The sequence below is a fragment of the Mycteria americana genome, chromosome 4 (genome assembly GCF_035582795.1).
Source record: "Mycteria americana isolate JAX WOST 10 ecotype Jacksonville Zoo and Gardens chromosome 4, USCA_MyAme_1.0, whole genome shotgun sequence".
In the NCBI taxonomy this organism is placed as follows: domain Eukaryota; kingdom Metazoa; phylum Chordata; class Aves; order Ciconiiformes; family Ciconiidae; genus Mycteria; species Mycteria americana.
In genome coordinates this window covers 18630874-18656807 of record NC_134368.1, presented here as the reverse complement: position 1 = coordinate 18656807, position 25934 = coordinate 18630874, and the positions used below count along the sequence as shown (strand labels likewise).

The 25934-nt window shown below is 35.9% G+C and overlaps 1 protein-coding gene across 2 annotated transcripts in view; it reads right to left on the bottom strand.

The window, feature by feature from the left end:
- Positions 1-1334: 1334 nt before the first annotated feature.
- Positions 1335-25934, bottom strand: part of NCAPG (non-SMC condensin I complex subunit G) — a 31083-nt gene continuing 6483 nt past the window's right edge. The window contains exons 6-21 of one of the 2 annotated variants that reach the window (XM_075499839.1): positions 24289-24481; positions 20381-20530; positions 17826-17966; positions 16709-16832; positions 15262-15351; positions 14920-15099; positions 14350-14460; positions 11924-12043; positions 10125-10361; positions 9615-9796; positions 6681-6855; positions 6097-6258; positions 5076-5247; positions 2881-2973; positions 2346-2424; positions 1335-1470 (exon numbers count right to left, since the gene is read on the bottom strand). In XM_075499839.1, coding sequence (XP_075355954.1) covers positions 1344-1470; positions 2346-2424; positions 2881-2973; positions 5076-5247; positions 6097-6258; positions 6681-6855; positions 9615-9796; positions 10125-10361; positions 11924-12043; positions 14350-14460; positions 14920-15099; positions 15262-15351; positions 16709-16832; positions 17826-17966; positions 20381-20530; positions 24289-24481 — 2336 coding nt within the window. In that variant the 3' untranslated portion in view covers positions 1335-1343. The remainder of the gene's footprint in view (positions 1471-2345; positions 2425-2880; positions 2974-5075; positions 5248-6096; positions 6259-6680; positions 6856-9614; positions 9797-10124; positions 10362-11923; positions 12044-14349; positions 14461-14919; positions 15100-15261; positions 15352-16708; positions 16833-17825; positions 17967-20380; positions 20531-24288; positions 24482-25934) is intronic. The other variant, XM_075499840.1, reaches the window with a different exon arrangement.

The window sequence follows — 25934 nt, the reverse complement described above, 5'->3', positions numbered from 1 at the left end:
CCAGGAAAGCAGGGCTCCGTCACACGTAACGGTTACTTGGGAAGAGAAATGCCATCACTCTGAACGTCCCCCCCTTCCTTCTTCTTCCCCCAGCTTTATATGCTGAGCATGACGCCATATGGTATGGAATATCGCTTTGGTCAGCTGGGGTCAGCTGTCCCAGCCGTGTCCCCTCCCAGCTTCTTGTGCACCCCCAGCCTCCTCGCTGGTGGGGTGGGGTGAGGAGCAGAAAAGGCCTTGACTCTGGGTAAGCACCACTCAGCAATAACGAAAACATCCCTGTGTTATCAACACTGTTTCCAGCACAAATCCAAAACAGCCCCGTACCAGCTACTAGGAAGAAAATTAACTCTACCCCAGCCAAAACCAGCACAATTGTAACAAAGACAGACATGACTGACAGAGTTGTTTCCAAACCAAAAAGCTAGCATTTCCACAGTGAACTGCTCAGCCACCAGTGACTACTACATGCAGTTTAATCTTCTATTGTCTCTGTAAAACTCATGACTATTCCTAGATATGTCGTTAGAAAAAGCTTTGTGAACTTCAAAGCTACAAAGAAATCACAATTGTATGCCACTTAAAAAGACAGTACATAGACCTTAAAGTATTTCATTTTTTGCCCTTTCTGTACTTAAGTATTCCTTTCCTTATTGGGTCTTATTTTGTACCACAAGTATTTTTATGCTTTTCTAAAAGCAAATTACTGATTTTATATAACAAGGTCAAGATCAGTAGCAGACTTCCAGGCTTAGGTTTGTAAAATCAGTAACTCAAGTTTTACCATATTGCCATTATTTAAAATCAAGTGGACACATATCTGCAGGAAGCAGAATTCACAATTAAGATTAATTCTATTTTATGTTAACATGAACAATAAAAGCTGGTCAGCAGATGCACAGGCTTATAAATGAAGAAAGTAGGTGCATTAAAGGCAGGTACATTCAAAATTGCTGCCATCAGAAGCAACCACTCCAGGTTAAACATTCTCTCTAAATAATGTTAAATATCAAAACAGCTTTTACTATTAAGTACTTATCACCAACAGCAATTTTTATTTGCAGATAAAAAGCATTCTTCTCTACAAAGTCAAAAAAAAAATCCAAGTTTTGTTCAGGTAATATGTTAATATATTTTTATTACATGAATGATGGACTTCATATCGGGAAAATCACTAAAAACATCTATTTAAAAAAAATTAAAAATTCCTAGAAAAATCTAGAATTATAAAGTATCATAACATAAAAAGAGTTAAATACAACTAACAACAAAACAAATCTTATTTTTAAAAGTCTGATGTTAACTACCAGCATGAGCAAAGGACACTTTCTCTCCTTTTGTCTTCATTGATCTGCTTCCATATTCAAAAGTCTTGAAAGATTCATTCTTGTTTTTTCAAGTGCCACTGTTTTTGCTCGTCTTGAAGGCCTTGAACTTGACATTGGGACTGATTCTGGAATTTCATCACCACTGAAATGTAAAATATTTTAAAGTAAGTCCAAAAAGACTAAGCAAACTGAAGAGTTTTTATATTAACAAACTTGAAACATGGTCTTAAAGAGCAAACCCACTTCCGACTAATTATAAACATCTTATTTTTTGAGAAGAATATATCAATGTTTTCCAAGTGATATAGCAGTATCAGTAAAGATAACTGTGTTAGCAGTTACAAAATAAGCAAAATCCCCAAAAGATTAGGTGGTATCAAAGTAAACACACCAAATAGGCAAACAGGAATGATTGACCCTGGTCACCCTGAAGTCCGTGGATTACTTGCTTGAGAAAGAGTGAGTACAGCTGAAAATTACAAAGATAATGTCCTTTTAATACTTGTATCCTACAAGATCGTAAGTTAAGGAATGCATCGTGTATATTCATTTATCAGTCATTTCTAGAAGCTTCTCAACTACATGCTGAAAAAAAAGCAACAAAAATGTGGAGGGGGGAAAAAGAATTTCAATAAAAAAGAAAAAAATTTATTCCTCCACAGAACAGCTATTAAAAAAGCAGAAAAAGTGATTGGAAGAAGAGTAATAATGTAAGCCAAAAAATCTAACTTTTGTGGGCTGGAATGTATGTTAATGTTACGCACAAAAGTTATGTTAAAAAAAAAAAAAAAAAAAAGAATTACAGGCTCTTGGGCAATGCTAATAAAATGTGAAGGTGTCAAACCTGCTATTGTTTCAAAAGTACCAGTTCAAGAAAATGTCTTTCTTACATATTTATCTGTGTATTAGGAATAGAGGATATTAAAGATGGAGGTTTTGGGAAAGAAAAACATTTGAACTAAATTTCCTTGCTAGAACAGACATCATGCTTTTGATGGTGGAGAGAAAAGGAGTTACCTTTCACTACCGCATTTTACAGTTGTGCCAGTTTTTCTTCTGCTCACAGACCTCACTTCTGCTGCTACTTTCCGTTGTCCTAGGTATAAGCAAAAGTCTCTTTTCATATCATGATACCATTTCTTTTCTTAAACTAGTTTTGTATCTTTCTTCAGTGTTTGATATTGCATTGAAACACAAATATGCAGTCACCACAGACAGAATGTGGTGACAAAACGAAACCAACAACAAAAAACCTGCAATGTACCACTTCTCCCACAAATATGTGTACATTACTGTAAATGACTATGGCCAAATTATCTTGAAATCCTGTAGTTGGACTTCTTTTTCTTTTTATAAATCTGTGCTGTTGGGAGAGGCTAATAGCACAAAAATTTCCACAAACCAGACTTTTAATCTTTTAACAAATAAAATTTTTAAAACTACAATGAAGTATGAAGACTGAATGGTTTTTATATCTATACGTTCACAAAGAGTTAGCATGAAATTATTTTATTCAAAACTAGTATTGTAGCCAGAAAAAGCTAGTGCATACCTTTGCCAGCTTTGTTTCTTGTGGATTTCGATTTTGCAGTTACTTTACTTTTAGCTTCATTAACTGGAGTATGAAGAGCATCTTTATTATTTTCTGTTAAACAATACCACATGCAGAAGTCATAGATAATCAACTTTTAATTAAGTACCAGTATTTTAAATTTTGGCTGTTATATAAAAAAGCCACACAATTTAACCCCACTTTTTCCTTAAACTAGAAATTAGATAATAAGGCCAGAAGGAAGCTTAAAATGTCACTCAGCTATAACCCTGCCCCAACATAGGTCAATCACATGTAAACTATTCCTGACAATTGTTTAGCCCCTTCCAATATGTCATAAGTCAAGCAAGTGGGGTGGAAGACCAGCTTGGATGAACAGGGAACTCCTCGTGGAGCTCAAGAGGAAAAAGAAATTGTACGATCTCTGGAAGCAAGGTCAGGCTTTGCAGGAAGGGTACAGAGCTGTGGTTTGTCTATGCAGGGAGAAGACACGAAAGGCCAAGGCCCAATTAGAGTTGAAACGGGCCAGTGCTGTGTCAGATAACAAGAAGGGCTTTTAAAAGTATGTTAATAGCAAGAGGAGGTCTAAAGAAAACATTGGACCGATACTTGTTGAAGATGGTCACCTGACTAATAGGGATGAAGGAAAAACGGAGGCATTCAATGCTTCTTTTGCCTCAGTCTTTAATAATACTGATGGACCTCAGACTACCCGGTCCTCTGAGTCGGAGGACCACAAGTGTGGGAACAGTGACTTTCCATTTGTGGACACTGGAATTGTAAGGGACCAGCTGTATCAGCTGAATGTCCACAAGCTGAATATGAGCCGGCAGCGTGCCCAGGTGGCCAAGAAAGCCAATAGTGTATTGGGTTGTATCAAGAAATAGTGTGTGGCTAGCAGGACTAGGGAAGTGATCGTCCCTTTGTACTCAGCACTGGTGAGGCCGCACCTCGAATCCCGAGTTCAGTTTTGGGCCCCTCACTACAAGAGAGACATTGAGGTGCTCGAGCGTGTCCAAAGAAGAACAACAAAGCTGGTGAAGGGTCTAGAGCACAAGTCTTATGAGGAGCAGCTGAGGGAACTGGGGTTGTTTAGTCTGCAGAAAAGGAGACTGAGGGGAGACCTTTTCACTCTCTACAACTACAAGGAGGTTGTAGTGAGGTAGGGGTCGGTCTCTTCTCCCAGGTAACAAGTGATAGGACAAGAGGAAATGGCCTCAAGTTGCGCCAGGGGAGGTTTAGATTGGATATTAGGAAAAATTCCTTCACCAAAAAGGTTGTCAAGCATTGGAACAGGCTGCCCAGAGAGGTGGTTGAGTCACCATCCCTGGAGGTATTTAAAAGACATGCAGACATGGCATTTAGGGGCATGGTTTAGTGGTGGACTTGGCAGTGTCAGGTTTACAGTTGGACTCGATGATCTTAAGGGTCTTTTCCAACCTAAATGATTCTATAATTCTAAGTCCATGGGGCCTGATGGGGTTCATCCCAGAGTACCGAAGGAGCTAGCGGATGTTATGGCAGGACCCCTCTCAATCACCTACCAAAGCACAACGTACACTGCTAAGGCACATGCAGCTGCATAAGCTGTGCAGGCGATGGAAAGTCTTCCAGCTGCTTCCACTTCAAGCTCTTAAATAGCAATAAAACCAAAACTGGCTCCAACATATGAGCTCGTAACAAGGACAGACCAGCGTGAACACTAAAGATATCAGCTATATAGTACTATAATACAGTCTGCAAGAAGCATAGGCGTGGTAATTCCAAGTCTAAAAACGCCACAAAGTACTTGTTTCTTCCTCCAAGTTAGCAACTCACATTCTAAAGATGAGTTAGTCAGCAGTAGTATTTAGCAGGCACATGAGTGTGCTAAACAGCTGAAAAAAAAATGTTAATATTGTCTTTGTTAAAAAGAAAGAGCTGCAGGGCAAACCTTAAGACTCAAAATACAGCACTGGTTATACTAGAGTAATATGGAGAATAAGAAAACACAGAATCTGATCAAAAAGCAATAAAAAATGGAAAATACTTCAGTAAAAATATTTTAAACTGTATGCATATTTACTAGATGTTACCTTTTTCCATTTTTTCAAAAAGTAGATTAATTTAATGGAGGAAAACTAAAACTTATTTTCATACACATCTAAACAAGTCAATTGTATACCTACTGCTAAACTACACCTCTCCTGAATTACCTTCTTCATTTTTAATAGTATTTTCAGATGATGTGATGTCAGTTTCCTGTGTCCTTTCAGAGAGGCCTGTTTCCTCAGTCCTTTCAGAGTGGTCTTTGCCCACATTAGGATCTTTGGTCAACTTCATCTTGATCTTCTCAATAGCTCTTTGACACAGTTTATCTTTCACTTTCTGGAGAGGAGACATTTAATGTTAAATGCTACTTAATTTTACAACTATTTCTTTTATCCATTAAATTTACTCAATAATAGGATTAGTTAAATTTACTGTATGAAGGATACAATGTGTGACATGAAGATGATTAGTCAAGTTGAAAGGAGAAACACTTTCTGCATCAACACCAGGCACTGAAACCCCAAAATACTTTTTTAAAGAAACTCTAAAAAACATTAAAGTGACTGGACCTTTCCACCTGAGTCCTGGAGCATTGCTACCTCTGGATGATATGCCCATAGTGGATCAGCATTCTCTTCAACATTTCAGTATACCATTGTCTTCCTCGGTCACACTCCCAAATTTTACTTTATTTTTTTCTGTATTAATAAAAGCATCGGTCTTGTAATCCCTTTCCACTTCATCTTAAATCAAGCACCCTTTTCATGTTGCCCAATGATCTTACAGTTACGTCCTAAGTTTAGGCGTAAAATTTCACCTGTTAATAATTAACTAAAGATAAGCCATCCAAACTGTAAAAGACTTAATATTGAATTTTATTTTAACGTAAAAAAAATTAACTGTACCCCAGTTATCAAAAGAACTTACTGTACTGAAATGTATCAAGTTGGGCACACTGTTTCACACTGGTTTTACTATCTATGGTAGCTGAAATACGTAAATTATACAGTGATATCAGCTCAGATTGCTGTAAATAACTCATCAAAAATTAATTTTCAAAGACTGGTTAAAAAAGAAACTCCAGTCACGTTGTCATAGTAAACAAAAGGCACTTATTTTTAAGCATATCAGAATATTAGATTGCTAGTGATTAAAAAAGTAAGAACCATGTTATTTATGTACTACCTCTAGAATCTCATTGAGCAGAACCAGAAGATTCTCTGTGGAAGAACTACTGAGTTCTAGTGAATTTAAAGCTTTTGCATAAATACGAACATCTGGTGCAGCTGGGTCCATCAAGATTGCATTGCAAATTTTCATTGCTAAACTATCATGCACTGTTAAGTCCTGTAAAGGAAAGAAATCAGATATCAGAAATTTTGCTGGGAACTGTTTACAAAAGACAGCAATGAGATCATTCTGATTTAAGCAGCTAATGACTAATTTTACATAGTAAACATTTTCTTAAAATGCAGTATTTTGAGTACATGCACCAACTGATTTTTATAAATACTTTTCCCAATATAGACAACTAGGCATGGTGCAAGTTCCTACTAGCATTTTTGAATTGTAAGAGGGAGGGGAAATCTGCCCCCTGGGGAGGGGGGAGGTGAAACTAAAAGATTTAATTACCTGAACAGTCACTCATTTAATCCAGCTTCTGACACTAGGAATCTCAGCGAGGCCCAGACAGCTAGCAGTAAGTGGAGGGGGTCAGTTCTTAATCTCTAGACACAACTACTGCTTTCCTCCAGTTTAACACACTGTACCTGATAGTCCTGTGACTTTTTAGACTGAGGTTTCAGTCCACTTGGTCTGGTCAGGTCCACTAACAGTTCAGAAACATTACTGATATCTATTTCAGCCAAAGGTGAAGTTGCAGGAGCATTTAACAGTGTTTGCAGAGTTGGAAGATAAGCTTCTTCAAAGCATTCCTGGTTAGACCTGTTTCAATTGAGTCAAACATTAGTAGCATGAGACAAAATTAAACCTTAATTCACCCCTAAATTTTCTCTTCTATGATGCAAGTTCACAGACCCATTACAATACATCAATCAAAGCAAAGCAGGAGCAGGCACCCTGGTAGAGACAGCCAGGATCAAGACATCAAAACTGCTTCAGAGAAAAAATTTCTTTTAAAGTTTTAGCACATAGTATTTCAAGTAAGTTTTAAGTAACACTTCCTGCCTCTGAACAGTTTGAAAGTTCACCCTTACTACTGAAAACCTAACTGGTATATACAGACATATTCTCTCTTACGGGACAGAAATACATTTCTCTAAATCCTTTATTTAGATTAATCTGTCTTCTGCTCATTCCTCCTTCCTGCTAGCATTTTTCTTTGGGGATACATCTCATTGTGTAAGAAAGCAAGGAATCCTGGCAAAAAAATGCAGTGGTTAACAATATTTTTGGAAGAAATACTTGTGCTTTCTTTTCTCAGAAGAGTTAATAACTCCTGCCAAGCAAACCTAAAAATCATGTTGCACTTGGTTCTGCAGCAAGTTGTCTAAAAATGTAGTTCCACAAGACAGGTCAAAACAATTTAAAAGGTAAGGTGTCAAAAAGTACAAGGTACTAGTTGGTGAAGTGAAGCCTTTTTTGTTTCTGATACTTGTTAACCTCCTATTTGATCCCAAATAACTACAGGAGAAAACTAAGAGAGTAAATAATTTCAAAAAAGCAGATTGTTTGCTGCTGGATTACTGAGCCAAATCAGCTGACCGAAAGACCTTTTGAGCGCTAAAACTGGGGCAAGAAAGAATGGAAGCAAGAACTCTCCTTTTCAGCAGCTTTAAGACTTTAGATTGGCTCAAGCATAACCGAAGTATCATTCAGATTATTTCCTGTAAATTAAAAAAATAAATAAATTTTTAAAAATTCTAGTAGCATATAGGCACAAGGCAGAAGTTTCTCCTCCTAGGCTGCCAGAGAGTTTATTACTCCTTAGAAAACATTCCATGAATAAGAATTGTTCACTGGTTATGGGATCCTGTCCCTGTTATTAGCATGCCATGGCACTCTATTGGCATGACAGAGTACTTACACAAGTCAGCATCCACATTTTTTTCCTCACACAGAGTTCAAATATTTAATTTCAAAAGTAAGCCTCTTGATTATATCTGTGACCAGCTGGAGAGGTTAAGAGAGCAACACCCAGACAACAAATGGAATTTTAACATTCAGTGAGAGATCAGTACCAAAATTAGGTATGAACCTCAGCCAAATCTCATTCATTACCTGAGTTTTCCTTTTCTGAATGGCAACTTTGCAGACAGTTCCAAATTACACATGGTAATTAATAATTCTCTTCTGAAAATACAGTATTGGTAACCAAAGACACTCCATGATTCATCTTAAAATGAACCGTTTGTGATCCAGAATGCAGATAATGTTTTGAGAGAGAAAATTAATGAGGTTTCCTAACTAAACAGAGATTCCAAATCAATGAACCAGACTGAGATTTAGGATTTTTTTTCTCCACTGATTTTTCTGATTTTTACTTAAATCATACACCATGTTTATCTTTTCAAGAGAAAGATCATCTATGAGGTGCCAGAAGGAGATGCCTCATTTGCAAATGACTTTGAAATACACAAAATTCCTCAAGTGGGCAATCATTAGGACTCATAATTTAAAAAAAAAAAAAAAAAAAAAAGAGAGAGGTTCACAGGGTCAGAAGACGACATTCACAGGTAAAAGATTATCAATGTTAAAAGCTTAAATTCATTACTCAATATCAGAGATACTGAAAGCATATGAAATTCGTTTTTCTGTTACTTATTTTCAAAATAATTTAAGTAGGGAAAACCCCATTCTGGAGGAGACTGGGTATTTTTCTTTTTATTTTTTTCCTGACATCAACAAAACCACATTTGTTTGGGTTTTTTTCCTCTCCACACCAACTCCCCTTTGAACTACGCATCTTAATGTGGCAATTTATAGGTCACAAAAAAATTAATTCAATTTGTTTTGGAAAAATAGGTAAGGTAATATATAATACACCTAAATTAAATCTTAACCATAAAAAAAAACCAGATAAAAACTCAGCTAGTTTGGACTGGCTAAAACCACTAGCAACAACTGAAAAGTAAGTTAAACATTTTTTATTTTGAGCAAGTGAAAGGAGATGAGAATTACTATTTAAGCTCCTGTCCCCTTACATAAGCTCTATACCTCATTTGTCCACTACCAAAATAAACAGGAGATTTTGAACCTGCTGTGAATTTAGATTGGAGTATTGTTTGGTTAAAAAAACAAAACAAAACCAAAACCCATACCACAACCAACCAGCCTGCTGCTTTGATATCTGCTGGGCATCAATTATTTTCTTTTGAAGCATTCCTGCTAGTTACTTTCTAGTGACACTTCAAAGTCTACCTGTAGTGCTCAACAGCATAAATAAGTAAAGCACATCTTTTTAAATTAATCTTTTATTCAGTATCTTGAAGAACAGTTTCAATGATAGGCTTAGGAAAAAAAAAAGTGGAAGGCCACAGGGGTAAAAGGGAATTAACGGAAAGTCTTCAGAATAGTCATAGGTTGAGATTACGTACGTTCAAAAGTAATATGCATAGGAGGCTGAACTAGACCTTTAGGTCTAATTTGCATTTGTACAATTTCTACTTGTGCAAGAATGAAAAAGGTTCCTAAAGCTGCTAGACCAATGTATATTTTCACATAATAATTTACAAAGGCCATACCTGTTTGCATAAGCAAATAAAGGGAAGAAAACTCCCAGACAGTGTCTAAGCCGAATATCATCTTCAGTCACAGGATTATACCACAACAAAACAAGACGAGAAAGAAGCTTGGCACTAATCAGCCTCCCAGAGAACATCAGTTTGGCTATGCCTTCTGCAGCTTCTGTCCTAAGTTCTGAAAACTGAAGAAAGAACTGATCATACACACAACACACCAACCACAGCAGTTTTCACTAATACTTTATAATAATAGTCTACATCCTATTTTGCCAATCAATTCTCTACATTCACAAATTTGCACCTGCACAGAATTCAAAGCTAGCTCAAGAGTAACACTAGTCTCTATCAGTGACAAAGTTGCGGTCATTTTCTAGGACAACTATTTTAACATTAAACCATTAATTTCAATTACACATCATGTAATGTTCACATGCAACCTAATGGGATGGTAAACCTTCTGCAAAAGTCGTTTTGAAACAAAACTGAGGCAAATTTTATGCTATTCCTTACCTCACTGTCTAAGAAACCTGAAAGAAGCTGCAGGACGCTGTGAATTGTAGCAGTCTCTTCTTCCTCCTCTATTGTTTCACGTTCTTCCTCACAATTTTCAGTTCTAATGTGTGCATCTTCACTTTGAGAGTCATTGCCTCTTCTGGCTTTAAATGGCTCAATCCCAAACAGCATTAGTTGATCAAAGATTGCCTTTAAAGCACTGAGCTTTACCTTTATATTATCTATTTGTAAAACCTAGGTTTAATAAGGAAAATACATACATCATCTTACAGTAGACCACCAATGTTAACATTAAGCATAATAAGATTTTTTGCTTTAATAAGATTGTTTAATTTGCAAAACTTTTTATAATACTTGGGACAAATTTCAGACTTTAGGAAGGTGTGATAAGAGTTTAAACATGAATTTATAATACAGTCTGGGAAAGAATTTATCAAGTTGTCTATGCAATTTCCATTACATAATATCAATTGAATTTCACTCATGGAGTAAACATGCATGTGTGAGATGTAATTTTATTGTTCAACTTTTAAATAGACATTGGACAAACAGAAAGTCTATTTGCCTATAGTAGCTCCATAGTGCTAGGCACTACAACAAAAACACATAAGACAATCCCTGCTCTGAAATACTGTATAGCTTAATTAAAATAAACAGTATATAAAAAGACAGCAGGGAGCAAGATAGTAATAAAAGTCAAAGTTACTTAGGTTACTATATGTATCATAGTTCAAATTAACATTCAAATAAAACCATACATAGTGGGTCAGCCTAGAGATCCTAGATGTGTTTAGCCCAACAGCCTGCTTTGGATGGCAGCCTACACAAAGAATATGGGGTTTAGCACCTACAGAAATTAATTACTTAAGTCTAAACTCGAGGCTGCTAAAACAACTGAAATCCTCCCTAAACAAACAAACTGATTTTTAACGAGGCATACTCAAAGACAGATTAAAAACAATAGGATTTGCTAACTTTTTAGGAATGCAAAGTTCTCCTGCTATGGTGACTGACAGCTCTATCATCTTGTCTGAGCCAAGCATATCATCTCAACACCTGCCGTCAGTTCTCTTGACTGTGTACGTGAACACACTCTTAATAAAGCACGATGGCTACCTACATTTCTCTCAACGCCAGGGTCTGAAAAGTTAACAATAGTGTCATCTTTTATATGATTAGCTTAGGATCAGAACATTTACCACAAAGGTGGGAGATGTGGGTATTATGGCACCCAACATGTTCCATACTCATTGATGTTTGGCCATGCTGTCATTTGTTGATTTGAATATTGCTTTATGCTCTAATTAACCACTCTTACTTAATCCATACAAAATTAATAATTCAGAAATTAAATCGGACACCCAAGATCATGGGTAACTATGTAACAGAAATGAAAAACAATACAGTCACATTTTTAGTTTGGTTTCCCAAGAAAGGAAGGCTTACAGAATTTTACAGCTTCTTTTCTAAGTTAATAACATGAATACATGACTGATTTCATCCAGATTCGGAAGAGAAAGTGAGACCTTACAGATAAAGAATTCCTACAAACTTTCAAGACAACAGGCGACCTTACAAAGGAAAGGCATGCTACTACCAAGATACAATATAAGCTTTAATATTATTAGACATCAGAAAAATCTACATGAAACCACACTCTCCAGATCTTTAGGAAACCAGGAATCACTGGTGCTCAAATAACGTTGACTATGTAGAATAGCTTGTTATAGATACAAGACCAGTTTTATTTCCTTAGTCACACAGACCATCGTTCCATTTCCCATCAGATGTTTTACCTGTAACAGCAATGCAAGCTGTTGTCGGGCAAATTCTTTGTTCTGAAGGGCACAGCAACCCAAACACAGAACTGCCATATTTCTCACAGCTGGATGGACATTAGTTATGCCAGGAAGTATCTGGAAACAATAATATTAGACTTTATAGTTGAAATACATAGATTAAAAATAAAAAACTGACTACTAAAATGTGCTTACCCTGAAACTAAAAATAATTCAGTTTTGATACAGGATTGGAAAGTGGTAGCTACTATATACTCTGTTTATCTAGTTATAAACAGAAGCAGATCAAGTATGCTGCTTGAAATCAGCAATAAAATAATGGCAAAAATCACATGAGTATTTTGCTTTGTTTTTAATAAATATTTGTTTTCAAACAAAATTGAGTTGACCACTTATTGTGAAATTAAAAAAAAAAAAAAAAAAAAAACCACAACAACAAACTTACACATTTCTTCATAAAAGACATTAGCATTCTTGCAGAGAAACAATACCCAGTTTCAAGTTGCAAAATACAGATGCCACCTCCATGTACTTGGAATAGTTTTGTGAAGACAATGGTAAAAACCCACACAAAAGAAAAGCCAGACTAGATACAGGGTGAACGCTACAATGGGATCATTTTATATTTTTGCATTTACTAAAGAGTTCAAGTTTAAACAACAACAAGAAAGATATCCCAAATGATGTAATATGTGAAAATCCAGCAGGAACAACAATACAAAAGCAGGATCTTGGAGAAAGAAAAGTGGAATAAACAACAAATGTGAAAACTGAAGACAGACCTAATGAAAAAGAAAAGGTTTCTGGGGGACACATCAACACTAATTAAGATTTCTAAGAATAATTCTATACATCTGAAAGAAATCAGGTGTGTTTCCACTACATTTAAACTAATCTAAATTGGTGTTGCAATTTTCTTTGTAGTTTGAATTCTAAGAATGCCCCTACTGAGTCAGGTCATCTAGCCCATTGTGTCGTTATCAAAAAAGATCAAACCCAAATTCCTATAGAGTATTACATCTTATTATTTTTATATTTGTATTATAATTTTATAAAATATAATAAATAAATATAATATATGAAATATAAGGTTTATATAATTATAAAATATAATATATATTTTATTATAATTTTTTAAAATTACATATTACTAAAGACTAAGTAGATACTTCCCAAGAATTCTTGTCAAGGTCCCAGCAATTTGCAGCTGAGAGACAGCAGAGCTGGGAGGCTGTTCCTATCTACCTAATTATTCCGTAATATTTATTTTTCTTAAACATGCTCAGTCTTCCTTGAAATTTATGCAGGCGTTCACCATGCACACATCCTGCAACAAGGAATTCCACAGATTACATATTATGTGAAGAATCAACTCATTTCATTTGTTTTGAGCTTGCTAGTTGCTAGCTTTATGGGGTGACAACCAATCCTTATTCACTTTCTCCATAACACTCATGTCTTATGACTTCTGCCCTCTTTCAGATCTTACCCCTAAGTCCTCTCTTCTCCAGGTTACAAAGAGGTAACCTATTTAGTCATTCTTCATACAGAAGCCATTCCATACTTTTCCTTGCTCCCCTTCTCTTGACCACTTCCAATTCAAATATAAACTTTCTAGATAGATGGGATAAGAATTGCAGAGAGTATTCAGATGTGGGTGCACCATTCATACAATGGCATATTACTTTTTTCCATTTTGGTTGCACACTCAGTAACAGTTAAACGTCTGTGATATTTAGAAATGTTCATCTTAAAATCCATACTCTTCACAATGAAAACTAGGAAGTATATCTTGTAGACTGTAAGAGGCCTATAATGCCACTGCCTTATTTTTCAATACAGAAATATTTTGGTCTTCAAAGGTGCTAAGAAAACAGAGGGCGGTGGGGGGGGAATCCCCCCAAACATCTTTCCTTGTACATGGAAGGGATGAAAGAAAGGTCTATATGAGTTCCAGTCTTTCCTAGATGAAGAGCTTTTGACTAGAGGGAAAAAAAAAAAACCCCACACCAAAAAAACACCTTAAAGTTCTCTATTAGAGATCTCATAACTTTGGCTGATAGAAAATCCAAGTAATTAAAGTACCAGAAAGGGCAGTAAGCAGATGCCTAAGCACCACACTTGGCACAGTATAACTCAGCACTGTCCAACACTGTCATACATTAGTCAAATATTTACCATATTCCTGTTTTATTTTAGTATCTCTCTGCCACAACCAGTTCTGGCATAGGAGCTCAGAACAGCATATCTGGACTGCGCCTCCAAGACTCTAGGTTCTGGGAAGGCTTAAAAGCAGCAGACACAGCACTACAGATACAGCAAAGTGATTGTGAAATAATCACAAACCATCCTGCCAGCACCTAAGAGCCAGTTATGATGTACCCATTTTTATCATAATGTAAACAGTATTTATTCCTACATACCAGAGATTCAATGATTTCATTAATGGTTGGACCAATTCCTTTAGAAAGGGACATGATCTTCAGAAGCTCATAACACATCATCAGACACTTCAACAGTGTTTCAGGATCATTCTTCAAGTGGGTTGGGGAAAAGAGAAAAATGTTATTAATACAAATAGTGGCTGTGATAAGGAGAATGGGGACATTAATCATAATTTTCCCTACCCAGATAAACATTTCCTGTCCACTATACATTTGTTGTGCAAGAATATTAATCAAAATCTGTCTATAAACTGTGACGAAAAGAGATTCAGGTTCATGTTTTCATGTTAAGAGTAAAAGCAGTAAAAACAAGACCCTTTTAGAATTCTTCAGTTACTCAAGGACAAAAGAGCAGTTTAGCTGCAATTCATTTTTTGCTAGAGCATACCATCAGCTTCTATGCATGCAAAAGGAGAATACTAATACCAAAAATGTTCATTTTTAATTTTAAAAAGTTAGATGATACAAGGCCAAACTACACTTTCTTTTAAAACTATGAATAAATGTCAAAACATAACCAGGACTTGGGAATACAGGAACGGAAGAGACCTTCTCCACACGCATTTCTTTAATTTCAGGTTGCTCTGCTTCTTTTATCAGATCATTTTTTCTGTGTTCCAGCTCAGTTATTGTCTCTTTTAATACTGATGCTCTATTAAAATCCTGCAGAGCAATGCATTCTTCCAAAGCTTCTTTTGCTTCAAAAAGTTTCACTTTTATTTCAGCCAACTGAAATAAAAAGTAAAAAGAAAATTAATATAATAGCATAACCTTCATGGTATTACCCAACAATACACTATTGACACTAGCCAATAATACACTACTACATAAAACTCTTACTAGGTGGATATGCTTAAAAAATATTTTTCTTGTTAACTAAAATCTGCTTACCTTAAGCTCCCGCTTTCTTATTTCAGCAACATCAACAGGCTGGTCGACTGTAACAATTGGCTCACGAACTTCTGATATAATTTCTGCAATCTATTGTTACAAACAGTATATTACTGCCATTAATTTCAGCTCAGATGTCAGATACTAAGCATTTAACTTTTGCAAATTTAAAATACCATCCTTCTGAAAAAGTATTGAACATCTGTGAAGCTTTCCTTAACAGCTAATTCACTGCAAATAAATCCTCAATTTGATAATACATAGTCTAACCATGAAAGTCTAGTGTTTTCTACCATTTAGCTAGGTAAGCAAGGAAACAGAAGACTGTATATCCATGAATAAGTTAAGCAGTTTCCATGCCAACAGTTCACAGGCACCATCTCCTCTAGATCTGAACACATGCTTTAAAAAGAATTACTAGTAATGAGAGTAAGGTTTTTCATCTGTTACTACTTCAATCAAAATGCAACTAAGAACACTATCATTTAAAGGTCTATAAACCACCATATGTAGTATAAGAAGCCACATAAGTAATTTAAATTCAAGCCAAATACATGCATAGAACTAGAAGCAGAAGTAGGCTGAGAGTTTTTCAGTTGGTTAGGAGTTTTCTTTCCAAAGTCAGACCAATTATGTTAATAAAAAATGAGATGAAATATGAGGAATACTAAAGACTGAATGAGACAGGATTGCCTTAATTTTATCTTGTATAAGATCACCCAGTTTAACTTCCTCTCAAGCTGTACCAAATCAACACAATGCATTGAATCAGTGTATTTCACTAGAATAATAGAAATGCACACTTTTGCTAATACTATTGTACTATAAGGCTAAGATTACCATAGTTCTTCCATCATAATCATGTAACAAACCTATATCCTAGCTTTACCCACTGGATTGAGGTTTTCCAAAAGTGGTCTCTATCCTTAAGTCCGGGGTTCATTTAAAATATTTGAGCAAAACCAAGGGTCTGTTTTTCAGGAGTCAAGTTTAAATAATCATGCTGTATATAAAGACCCTACTATATGAAATACTTTTCTTATAAGGGTTTTTAGTACCTATCCCAGCTGACAGGAAGGAAGAGAAATCCGAAACCTGGAAACATACATTATCCTTACTTTGAATGTTCTAATCAAAACTGTTTGGATCTAACATGACAAAGGATTCTGAAACAGGCTGTCAAAGTGTAACACTTTCCTAATTTGAGGATTACATTTACAACACCAGCCAAATGTCTAAAAATAAAGATCTTTAGACAACCACAAAACGCAGCTATCCTAAAATAAAAGAAAAAAAAAAGGGGGGGGGGGGCAGGGGGGAACATAAATGCTTTTCCAAACTAAAAATATTTTAACTCCTGATATTTCTCTTACAATGCTTCGTAAAGGCTGTTTGAGATACAGGGAAGACAGGGCCTAGAAAACAATGAGCATTTAGAATTCCTTACAATTTGAATCCTTCTGTCATCATCCTTAACGATATTGAGTAATCTTTCTGCAAGCAGAGATGTAAGGGCTCTTGAAGTTGCAGGTAGAATGAGAATCTTTTGTAAAGTAACTAACAGATGCTTTCTGCATTAAAGAGAAAAAACACAAACAATCTGTTTGCTTATTCAAGAAAATGGAAGACAGAAGAATTAATACTTTACCCACTTTGAGTCAGTGTGATGAAAACTTTATAATACATTATAAGAGAAACTTCTCTATAGCTGTATTAACTGCTGAATATATTTTCTTACTTAGCAATGTTTGTCTTTTCCTGATTTTACCTGATTTCTCTTGATTAGAAAATGCTGAATTTTTTAATCAGTTGTCACTACTGTCCAATGAAAGGTCATACCAGCAGAAAGCAGTCAGAGTATCAATACTGTAGAATGCTTTCATAGAAATAATCTGGCTGGAAACTAAAAAAAAAAATTACAAGTTAAACTATCCAGCCAGTCTGGCATACATATAATGCATTCCACTGAGAGTCTGAAATTATTGCTGTGTTTGTACTATGATAACTGCAATTTTTCATAAAATGCCTGTGATGGTATGAACTTCCAAATTTATTCACTCTTACTACTTCACATCAAATGGCTGTTCAGATTATAGGAACAACTCAGTTAACATAGTCCAATTCAGCTTGGCATCTAAAACATCTGTAACCTTTTAGGCCTTAGCAGACTGGGCTTAAAAACACCAGAAACACAAAGGCTACTTACTACAAGTCATCTGCTGAGAAGTAATCCATTTATCTCCTTTTGTTTTTTATATACTACGTTCCAAATGAACAGTCTTGTAACTTCATAATCTCAAGAATACATTATGAAAACACCTGAATTTGTTCTCCCCAAACAATATTGTATCTGCCTTAAAACTCATTTTTCCATAAAAGTAAGCAGATGATATTTGGCACACTTTTGGGAACAATTCCATTAGAGAGACTGTGCCTTTTTCCAGCTAGCATTAGAACTGTATTTTGTCTGTTTGATCAGGTTATTTTCCCAACAAATACTCTATGCCTGTCCACAGGCATGAGTGCCATAAGCTTAATAACACATATTTTATATTTAAGTTTACCTTCCTCCCTCTTCCGTGGTATCCATGCAGCCTATGATAAGAATCAGTTGCTGGCCTATAAATTCTTTTGTCATCAGGTTTTCAAAACAATTAAAGTCTTCTCTTTGTTCTTCACTAAGAACTGGCATATTTTGAAGGTAACTGAATCCAAATAGAACAGATATAATTACATTCAGAATCACTGTTGGAAAGTAAAAAAAAAAAAAAAAAAAACACCAAGCCAAAAACCAAACAAACAAAACAACACAAAAAAACAGAAAATCAGACACACCACACCCCCCCCAAAAACAACCAAACCCAAAATGCCACCACTTTCCTGTCCTATATAAACAAGTGGTTACCTTAGTTACAAACCTTAAAAATTAATGTTTGTGTTCTCCTTTTCATAGATTAATAGTTTCAGAAAGTTATTTATACCAAATAATGTACAGTTTAAAAATAATGCACTCATTAAAAAAATCCCTTGTTTGAGAATGCAAAACAGTAAGAAACAGAAACAGAAAATGACAAGTTATGCTTGTACATGTGACTTCAGTTCTGTACCCCTGCATAAAGGCAGCATCTTAGGAATAAATGTATACATGTACTATTTTTCATATATACAACTAGTATTTTTCTGCATATTTAGGTACTATGTATTCTTCTACATGTTCAGAAGTGTTATATTGCCTACAAGATAAAATACAAGAAAATCATTAAAGTCTGCAGTGAATTTTAAATTCTTTATCTGATCAAGTATGCCATCACAGAAAAACAACAATCTGTTGTCAGATACACTCAGCCACGTAGCATGGAAACTCTAATCTGTTTGTTTTGGGGGGTTTTGGTGTTGGTTTTTTTTTTTCCTAGAGTCATTGTTCTTTTATCGAAATTTTATCCATCAATGAGAGCATACATGTTCAGAAAATCTGGAGTGAAACATATCATGTACAAAATTCAATACTGAATATAATGTAATATATAAAATTCAAATACTGGTACGAGCTGTAAAAAAGATGCTTATTTTTACCACAGCTTTGCAGATACTTTTCAGCAACAGCTCATTAAATCTAGCAAATTTTAAAAATTTCTTTAAAGTTACGACAAACACTTTGCATGTAGCTACTATTTAAGAACATCTGAAATTACAACAATGTAGGCCGCTGTTTCTGATCATTTAATAGGAATGTTACCTGCACCAGATAATAGTGAAATATCTAAATGAAGCTTACAATCCTGCATTTTTTCTTAAGTATCGATGACTTGTAGTTTCTTACTCCTCCTAACTGATACTCTCACAGTGCAAATAGACTTGGATTGTACAATTGCACATCTTATCTGAAACAACTGGTGGCACAGCTCACCAATGAATAGTTTAACAGTTGATACTACAAACAAGTACCAGCAAACCTAATTAATCTTACTCAGCCTCTTCCTGAAGGGGAAGATAATTGAAGGCATTTTGAGTAAGACTGGATGGAAAAAAGAAAAACTTTTTTTTTTTTTTTGAGAACAAATGTTTTATGGACTCTTAAATTAATTATGAATGAATGAATTTACACCCACCAGACTGGATCTACATTTCAAAATTAAGGAAGCACAGACGCTTCATTTATTAAAAGTTTATGAAACATGTTAGCACATTCCACATGGAAAAGTAGCAATGATTTCTGTAAGTACTGCTAGTATACTACACCCACTGAAGTGAGAAAAGGATACGCATATTTTTAATTGGAAACATCTATCAAAACAATGCATTTTTCAGCAGATCTGATTTATAATCATTTCGGGAAGCTTCACTCTACATTTTACAAGTACAATACCTCAGTTAAGATTTCTCAGCATTCTCCATGCTCACAAACATAAATTCTGTTCAAATTTTATGTTAAGACTAAAGTATCCCACTGAGACAAAAAAATTTACCTTTCTTCACTTTGGTAAAAAGATTGACTTAACAAAACATTCTTTTTTTTTTACCCGATTAAATGTTCTGTAATTGGCTCATTTAGCAGCTCTGTCACTTCCTTCAAACATATGTTTTTGGGAAGCATGCCTGCCTAAACAGGGGAAAGAGAAGGGAATGAACTTTCCGTTTCAAAAATACTTCTTTTGGGGACAGCAGCCAAGTTTTACTTTATTTTCACAAATTACAACAATGAAAAAGTATTGGTTTCTGCAAGCTCTAAAAACCTCTTTCCGCAAGCTCTTTGCAAACACACAGCAACCTACATAACGACAGATGGACAAAGGATAGCTGCATATTACAGAACAATTATTTTATTACCTTAAATGGCAAAGAATTATATGCTATTGATCTAGCAGTCCATCTTGCTGATAATTCATGAGAAAGGACACTCTAAAAATTGTTTTCAAGTTCTAAATTTGCTTTTTACAGTTTTTGTTTAAAAGAAGTAAATCCTCTCAAAAATCTTAAAAAAAAAAAATCACTGTTCAAGCACAACTTTGGCTTTGGAGGAAACCCAAATAGTTGAATAAAAGAAATATTCTCTACCTTAAAAAAAATAAATAAATAATCTATTTTAGTGGCAAGAGATTTATTTTTAAATGCAATGTACCTTAATAAATAATCTGCATATATAGCTGGTTCTGGCAACATCTGTTCTAGTAAATCTTCACCTTCTTCACCTTTTGATTTTAGATATTCACAAAGACATCTCCAATATAACACATTCTCAGCTGTTAAATCTTCCAGTGGAATCAGTTTTCTAAACAAAAATAAATACAGAGAGATAAATAAAATAGTGTCAAAGACAACAAATGCACAGAAATAGATTATTTCCCAAGATAAAAATAAAATCCCATCAAAGGTATTCCCCACAGAAACACTTAAAGACTGACAAAAATAACTTCCTCTTTCTTAAGTGAGGACAAGGAGCTCCCTGAGCCTCTCGCTACATTGCACTTTCCAGTATTTTAAATCAAGGCTGTTCGTATCAGTTTGTGGAAAGATTCTGCTCAGCCCTTCAGACCTCCTAGATGAACCAACCAAGTACTTTAACTCTATGAAACATTGTTATCGCTGTACAAGTCTAGAAAACTGAACTCCATTAATCTGCAGAAATGCAACAACTGCATTAAATAATCTTTCAGCTTCTATTTATGAATTGTTTCTTCCGTTCTTAATACAAGACCTTCACACAATATTCGAGTAGCAATCATAGTGTGTCAAATGCAAAAAGTAATAGAACTGCTTCTCAGCATCTCTGTAAGCTCATCCTCCATTCACCAGTCATAGGACCCTCACTCCTTTTTATAATCATAGTCTTTTCCATGCTAAGCATAGCATATAATCTGTGTTTTCAGAAGCAGAACATTAAGCTGTGCATTAATTCTACCTCAAACCAGAAAAGACACAGTATCACTATCAGTGGTACTTTTCACTCCCTTGAATCCCATTTTACTTGCAAACTGTCAATAACAATTTTGTTTTCCTTTTAGGTCCCTCACACACACACACAAAAAAGAAAGAAAAAACACCCCAGCAACATGTAGATGAAAACTGGTCATTTGATGGCTTCCCATTAATCTGACAAGTCTTTATTTAAATGTAAATTTAACAAACAGAAATCATAGACTTCAAAAATCTAAGCATTTATCATACAGATACTGCATCACTCAAGCTGTAGTCAGAAACATCATACAAGAATAAGCCTAATATTTTTCATAAATAAATAACCTCATTACAAGCTGAGTAATTTCACTCACTTCTGAAAATGTCATTAGTCTAACAGATCTACTTCTTTAAAAAATTCTCAGTTAGCCCAGTCTTTCAGAACGGAAGCCTTGTTTTGTGCAGGATCAAAGTCAGACTGACAAGTCCATAACTATATAAATTTTCCCTTTGAACCTCTTAAGATATTGGCACATTTCCAGAGGCTGGAAGAAAGTTATTTCACCGTTATTGATACTTTTTAAAGCCAGACAGGCCCATATCTGTAGCTTTGGAGTGCAACGCATGTAGCATCTACTGATTTCAAAACATCTGTCATAAGCTACTACTAGAATGCAACGCATTTCATATGATGACATTACACATTTTCCCCCAAAACACGGAATAAGATTCTGTTATCGCTTTTTAATCAGTGACAATTTATCATTTAAGTTTATCATCTGAGATTAGACTCCCACCACTGTTAATAATGATTCCACTCTGGTTGCCTCAATTAACTCAAGTTGTTTCTTCTCACACCTTTTTGCCTCCCTTAGCTATTTCCTACAACTTCTAATTTCTTGTTTTCTTCGCCCCCTTCATTTTTGCTTTATGGATGTCGTGGTTTAACCCCAGCTGGCAACTAAGCCCCACACAGCCACTCGCTTACCACCGCCCCCCCACCCCCGGTGGGATGGGGGAGAGAATCAGAAGAGTAAAAGTGAGAAAACTCGTGGGTTGAGATAAGAACAGTTTAATAGGGAAAGCAAAAGCCGCACACACAAGCAAAGCAAAGTAAGGAATTCATTCACTCCTTCCCATGGGCAGGCAGGTGTTCAGTCATCTCCAGGAAAGCAGGGCTCCATCACGCATAATGGTTACTTGGGAAGAGAAACGCCATCACTCCAAACGTCCCCCCCTTCCTTCTTCTTCCCCAGGTTTATATACTGAGCATGATGCCATATGGCATGGAATATCCCTTTGGTCAGCTGGGGTCAGCTGTCCCAGCCGTGTCCCCTCCCAGCTTCTTGTGCACCTGGCAGAGCATGGGAAGCTGAAAAGTCCTTGATTTAGTATAAGCACTACTTAGCAACAACTAAAACATCTCTGTATTATCAACACTGTTTTCAGCACAAATCCAAAACATAGCCCCATACCAGCTACTATGCTGAAACCAGTACAGTATCCACCCTTGTATTATCAACACAGATGGAGCCCAAAGTCATGGACTAAATGAACTCAGTGGACATTTCTGGACATTTTACAGACATGTCACAGGGGTGGTCCACAGACTAAGGGAATGATATGTGTGTATTATATCAAAGGATGGGAAAGGGGGTGGTGGGTAATGAGAACATATTGGATAGTGTGAGACCTGAGCGTGATGTAAATGGTATAGAATAAGGGGTGGATACTGTCCTGGTTTCGGCTGAGATAGTTAATTTTCTTTATAGTAGCTAGTACGAGGCTATGTTTTGGATTTGTGCTGGAAACACTGTTGATAATACAGAGATGTTTTTGTTATTACTGAGCAGTGCTTATACTAAATCAAGGACTTTTCAGCTTCCCATGCTCTGCCAGGTGCACAAGAAGCTGGGAGGGGGCACAGCTGGGACAGCTGACCCCAGCTGACCAAAGGGCTATTCCATACCATATGACATCATACTCAGCATATAAAGCTGGGGAAGAAGGAATAAGGAGGGGATGTTCGGAGTGATGGCGTTTGTCTTCCCAAGTAACCGTTATGCATGATGGAGCCCTGCTTTCCTGGAGATAGCTGAACACCTGCCTGCCCACGGAAAGGAGTGAATGAATTCCTTACTTTGCTTTGCTTGTGTGTGTGGCTTTTGCTTTCCCTATTAAACTGTCTTTATCTCAACCCACGAGTTTTCTCACTTTTACTCTTCCGATTCTCTCCCCCATCCCACTGGGGGGGAGTGAGCAAGTGGCTGTGTGGGGCTTAGGTGCCAGCTGGGGTTAAACCACGACAATGGATCTTAATATTCATCACGCCATCTTCTTCATAGCTTAGGAACTCACTTAGTCAAATTCTACCAAACATTAACACAGGAGAAGAAGCATCTAAGATACCGGCTTCCATCGAGCTCTCTTAATACAAGTAAAATACCTCCAAAAGAAGGCTGAAACACAAGTCCAAAACACAAGTCCAATAATTCCATTCTGATTGATTCTCCAAACAGTTCATGGATAACTGAGCCAGCCCCAAATTGTGCTGTCTCTAGCTCAGCAAAAAGGATAGAAGGAAGCCAAAGAGGACTAGGAAATGTGTGAGACAGTCCAGAAGCATTACTGAGAGGGAAGAAGAACGGGAGAAAACGAGCTTTTCAGTACCACAGGTTAAAAGAAGAGAGGAAATTACAGTTGTGGGGGTAAACTAGAGCATTGCCTTTATTGTAAGCTGTACAGACAGTACAGGAAATAAAACAAATTAGACTCTAAGTTGTTACTCATAGAAAAGCTTGTTTAGTTTATTAATTTACTGCCTCCTCAAATTTTAAGAGTGTGATTTTTGGGGTGTTCAGGAAACAAGAAGTCAAAGACATTTTTCATTTTTTCCTCTTGCTTATCTGACACAATCATTTTCAGCTGGTGAACACAGATCTTTTAAAGAAGAAAAAAGCATATCCAAAACACTTAAGTACACAAATGCCAGGGAGACATCATGGCTTACACCACAATATCAGTCTTTCATCACAGGTAATAGTTACGCTGCTCCCAATTTAGATAAAACCTTTAATTTAATTTTCTTATACAAAATATTAGTCTTTTAGAAACGAAAACTGATCTGCATACCTGCTGTCAAGGTTTTTACAGTTCTGAACAAAGTCATGAAGTGGAGATAATGAAAATATAGCATTTAATACTGGGGTGGCCACTTCTGGGCAGTTTTCCACATCCAGTCGATGAAGCAATTCTAAAACATCCCCTTCAGTCAATCGTAACCAGGCTTGAAGCAGCTTCTTCTTCATTACCTCCTTAACAGCATCTAATAATACAGGAATTTAAACAGTTTAAAACGTTAAATGTCAAAAAATACAAAGTTTTCAACATACTTTCACAAACCATTTTTCTATAGAAGGCTTTTTGGAAAGAAGTTATTATATAGTTGAACTTAACGTTACCTTAAAAAAAGAAAAAAAATCCCAACAGTTAAACAAGAACTACCTATGGAACACTACAACATTTTTGAGGCAACATTTTTTTTTCCCCCCACAGGGAATTAAAAAAAAAAAAAACCCTCTATCCAAAAACTGTTACATCTAAAGACAGCACCTCAACCCTGAAAATCTACAAACCATGAACTCTTGTAGGGCAAGGAAATATTCTGGGGAAGCACTGTTATATCCCTGCTCTGTTTCAGGCATTTGTACAGACCTTTAGTCTGAACTGCCATAGAGAATTCTTGTGTTAATTCAGTTATTCAACTGGATTATGAAATTTACATAAAGATAGTTTAAGTCCCTCCTCCCCATTGCCACACTGAACAAACAGTTTCTGGATCAGTAGAGGACTATTTAATCAAGGAAAAAAGTATTCATGGGAACATCTAGAATATGTACATCATTAATACATACACACAGATTTAAGCCTGGAAGTAGAAAGACTAATAGTGTGGTGGAAGTAAAAACATAGTAACTAGGGAGCGATACAAGTATGCTCTTCTGACCTTTTATAAAACAATATCCAATATAACGGAAACAATAAAGCCCACACACTCTGACAACATTCATCTTTCCTCTTATATGTAACTTATGATAATAAAGACAGCACTTAAATATAGTCAAGAGTTCAAAAAGAGCTGTAAAAAGGCTCTTTCAGAGCTAAATTAAGGTCCTAAGAATAAGAAACCTCTCCAAGAAGGTGAAAAGCATAAACTAGTAGAATGTAGTAGAATGAAAGAGAATGAGAGTGGAGAATTGACAGCTGAATGTACAACTAAGCAGAATCTGGATTTTGTCTTCTAGGTCTCGTTTAATTATAAACCCTTGTTCTGAAGCCGATATGGAAAAACCTCCAAAATTTCAACCTAGCAACCTTGAACGAGCAGGTTCCTCTCTTGTTAGCTTGGGAGTTACTCAGATAGGCAAATTTGATGAAGATATACATATCCAAGGTTATAGAATTTGCAAAACAGATCAAAATGAGGGAATACTAGTGGATGTATATATAAATGCAGCCAATTTGGAACACAGACCTCTTTTTCCCAGCGAAGAGCATATGATATCAATTATATCAGTGGTGCTAGATACCCTGGCAGATATTTTCCCTTGTGATTCTAGGTGCCAAGAAAAAGAGCAAGTCCTCAATAGCTGGGATGAAGAATCATCCTAAGGAAAAGATAGACACCAACAGACAAAGTATCTGCTCTGGATCACAAAAGAAGGCAGTTCTTTATGTTGAACACCTCAATGTCACTGAAATACAGGCCATGTAGAAAG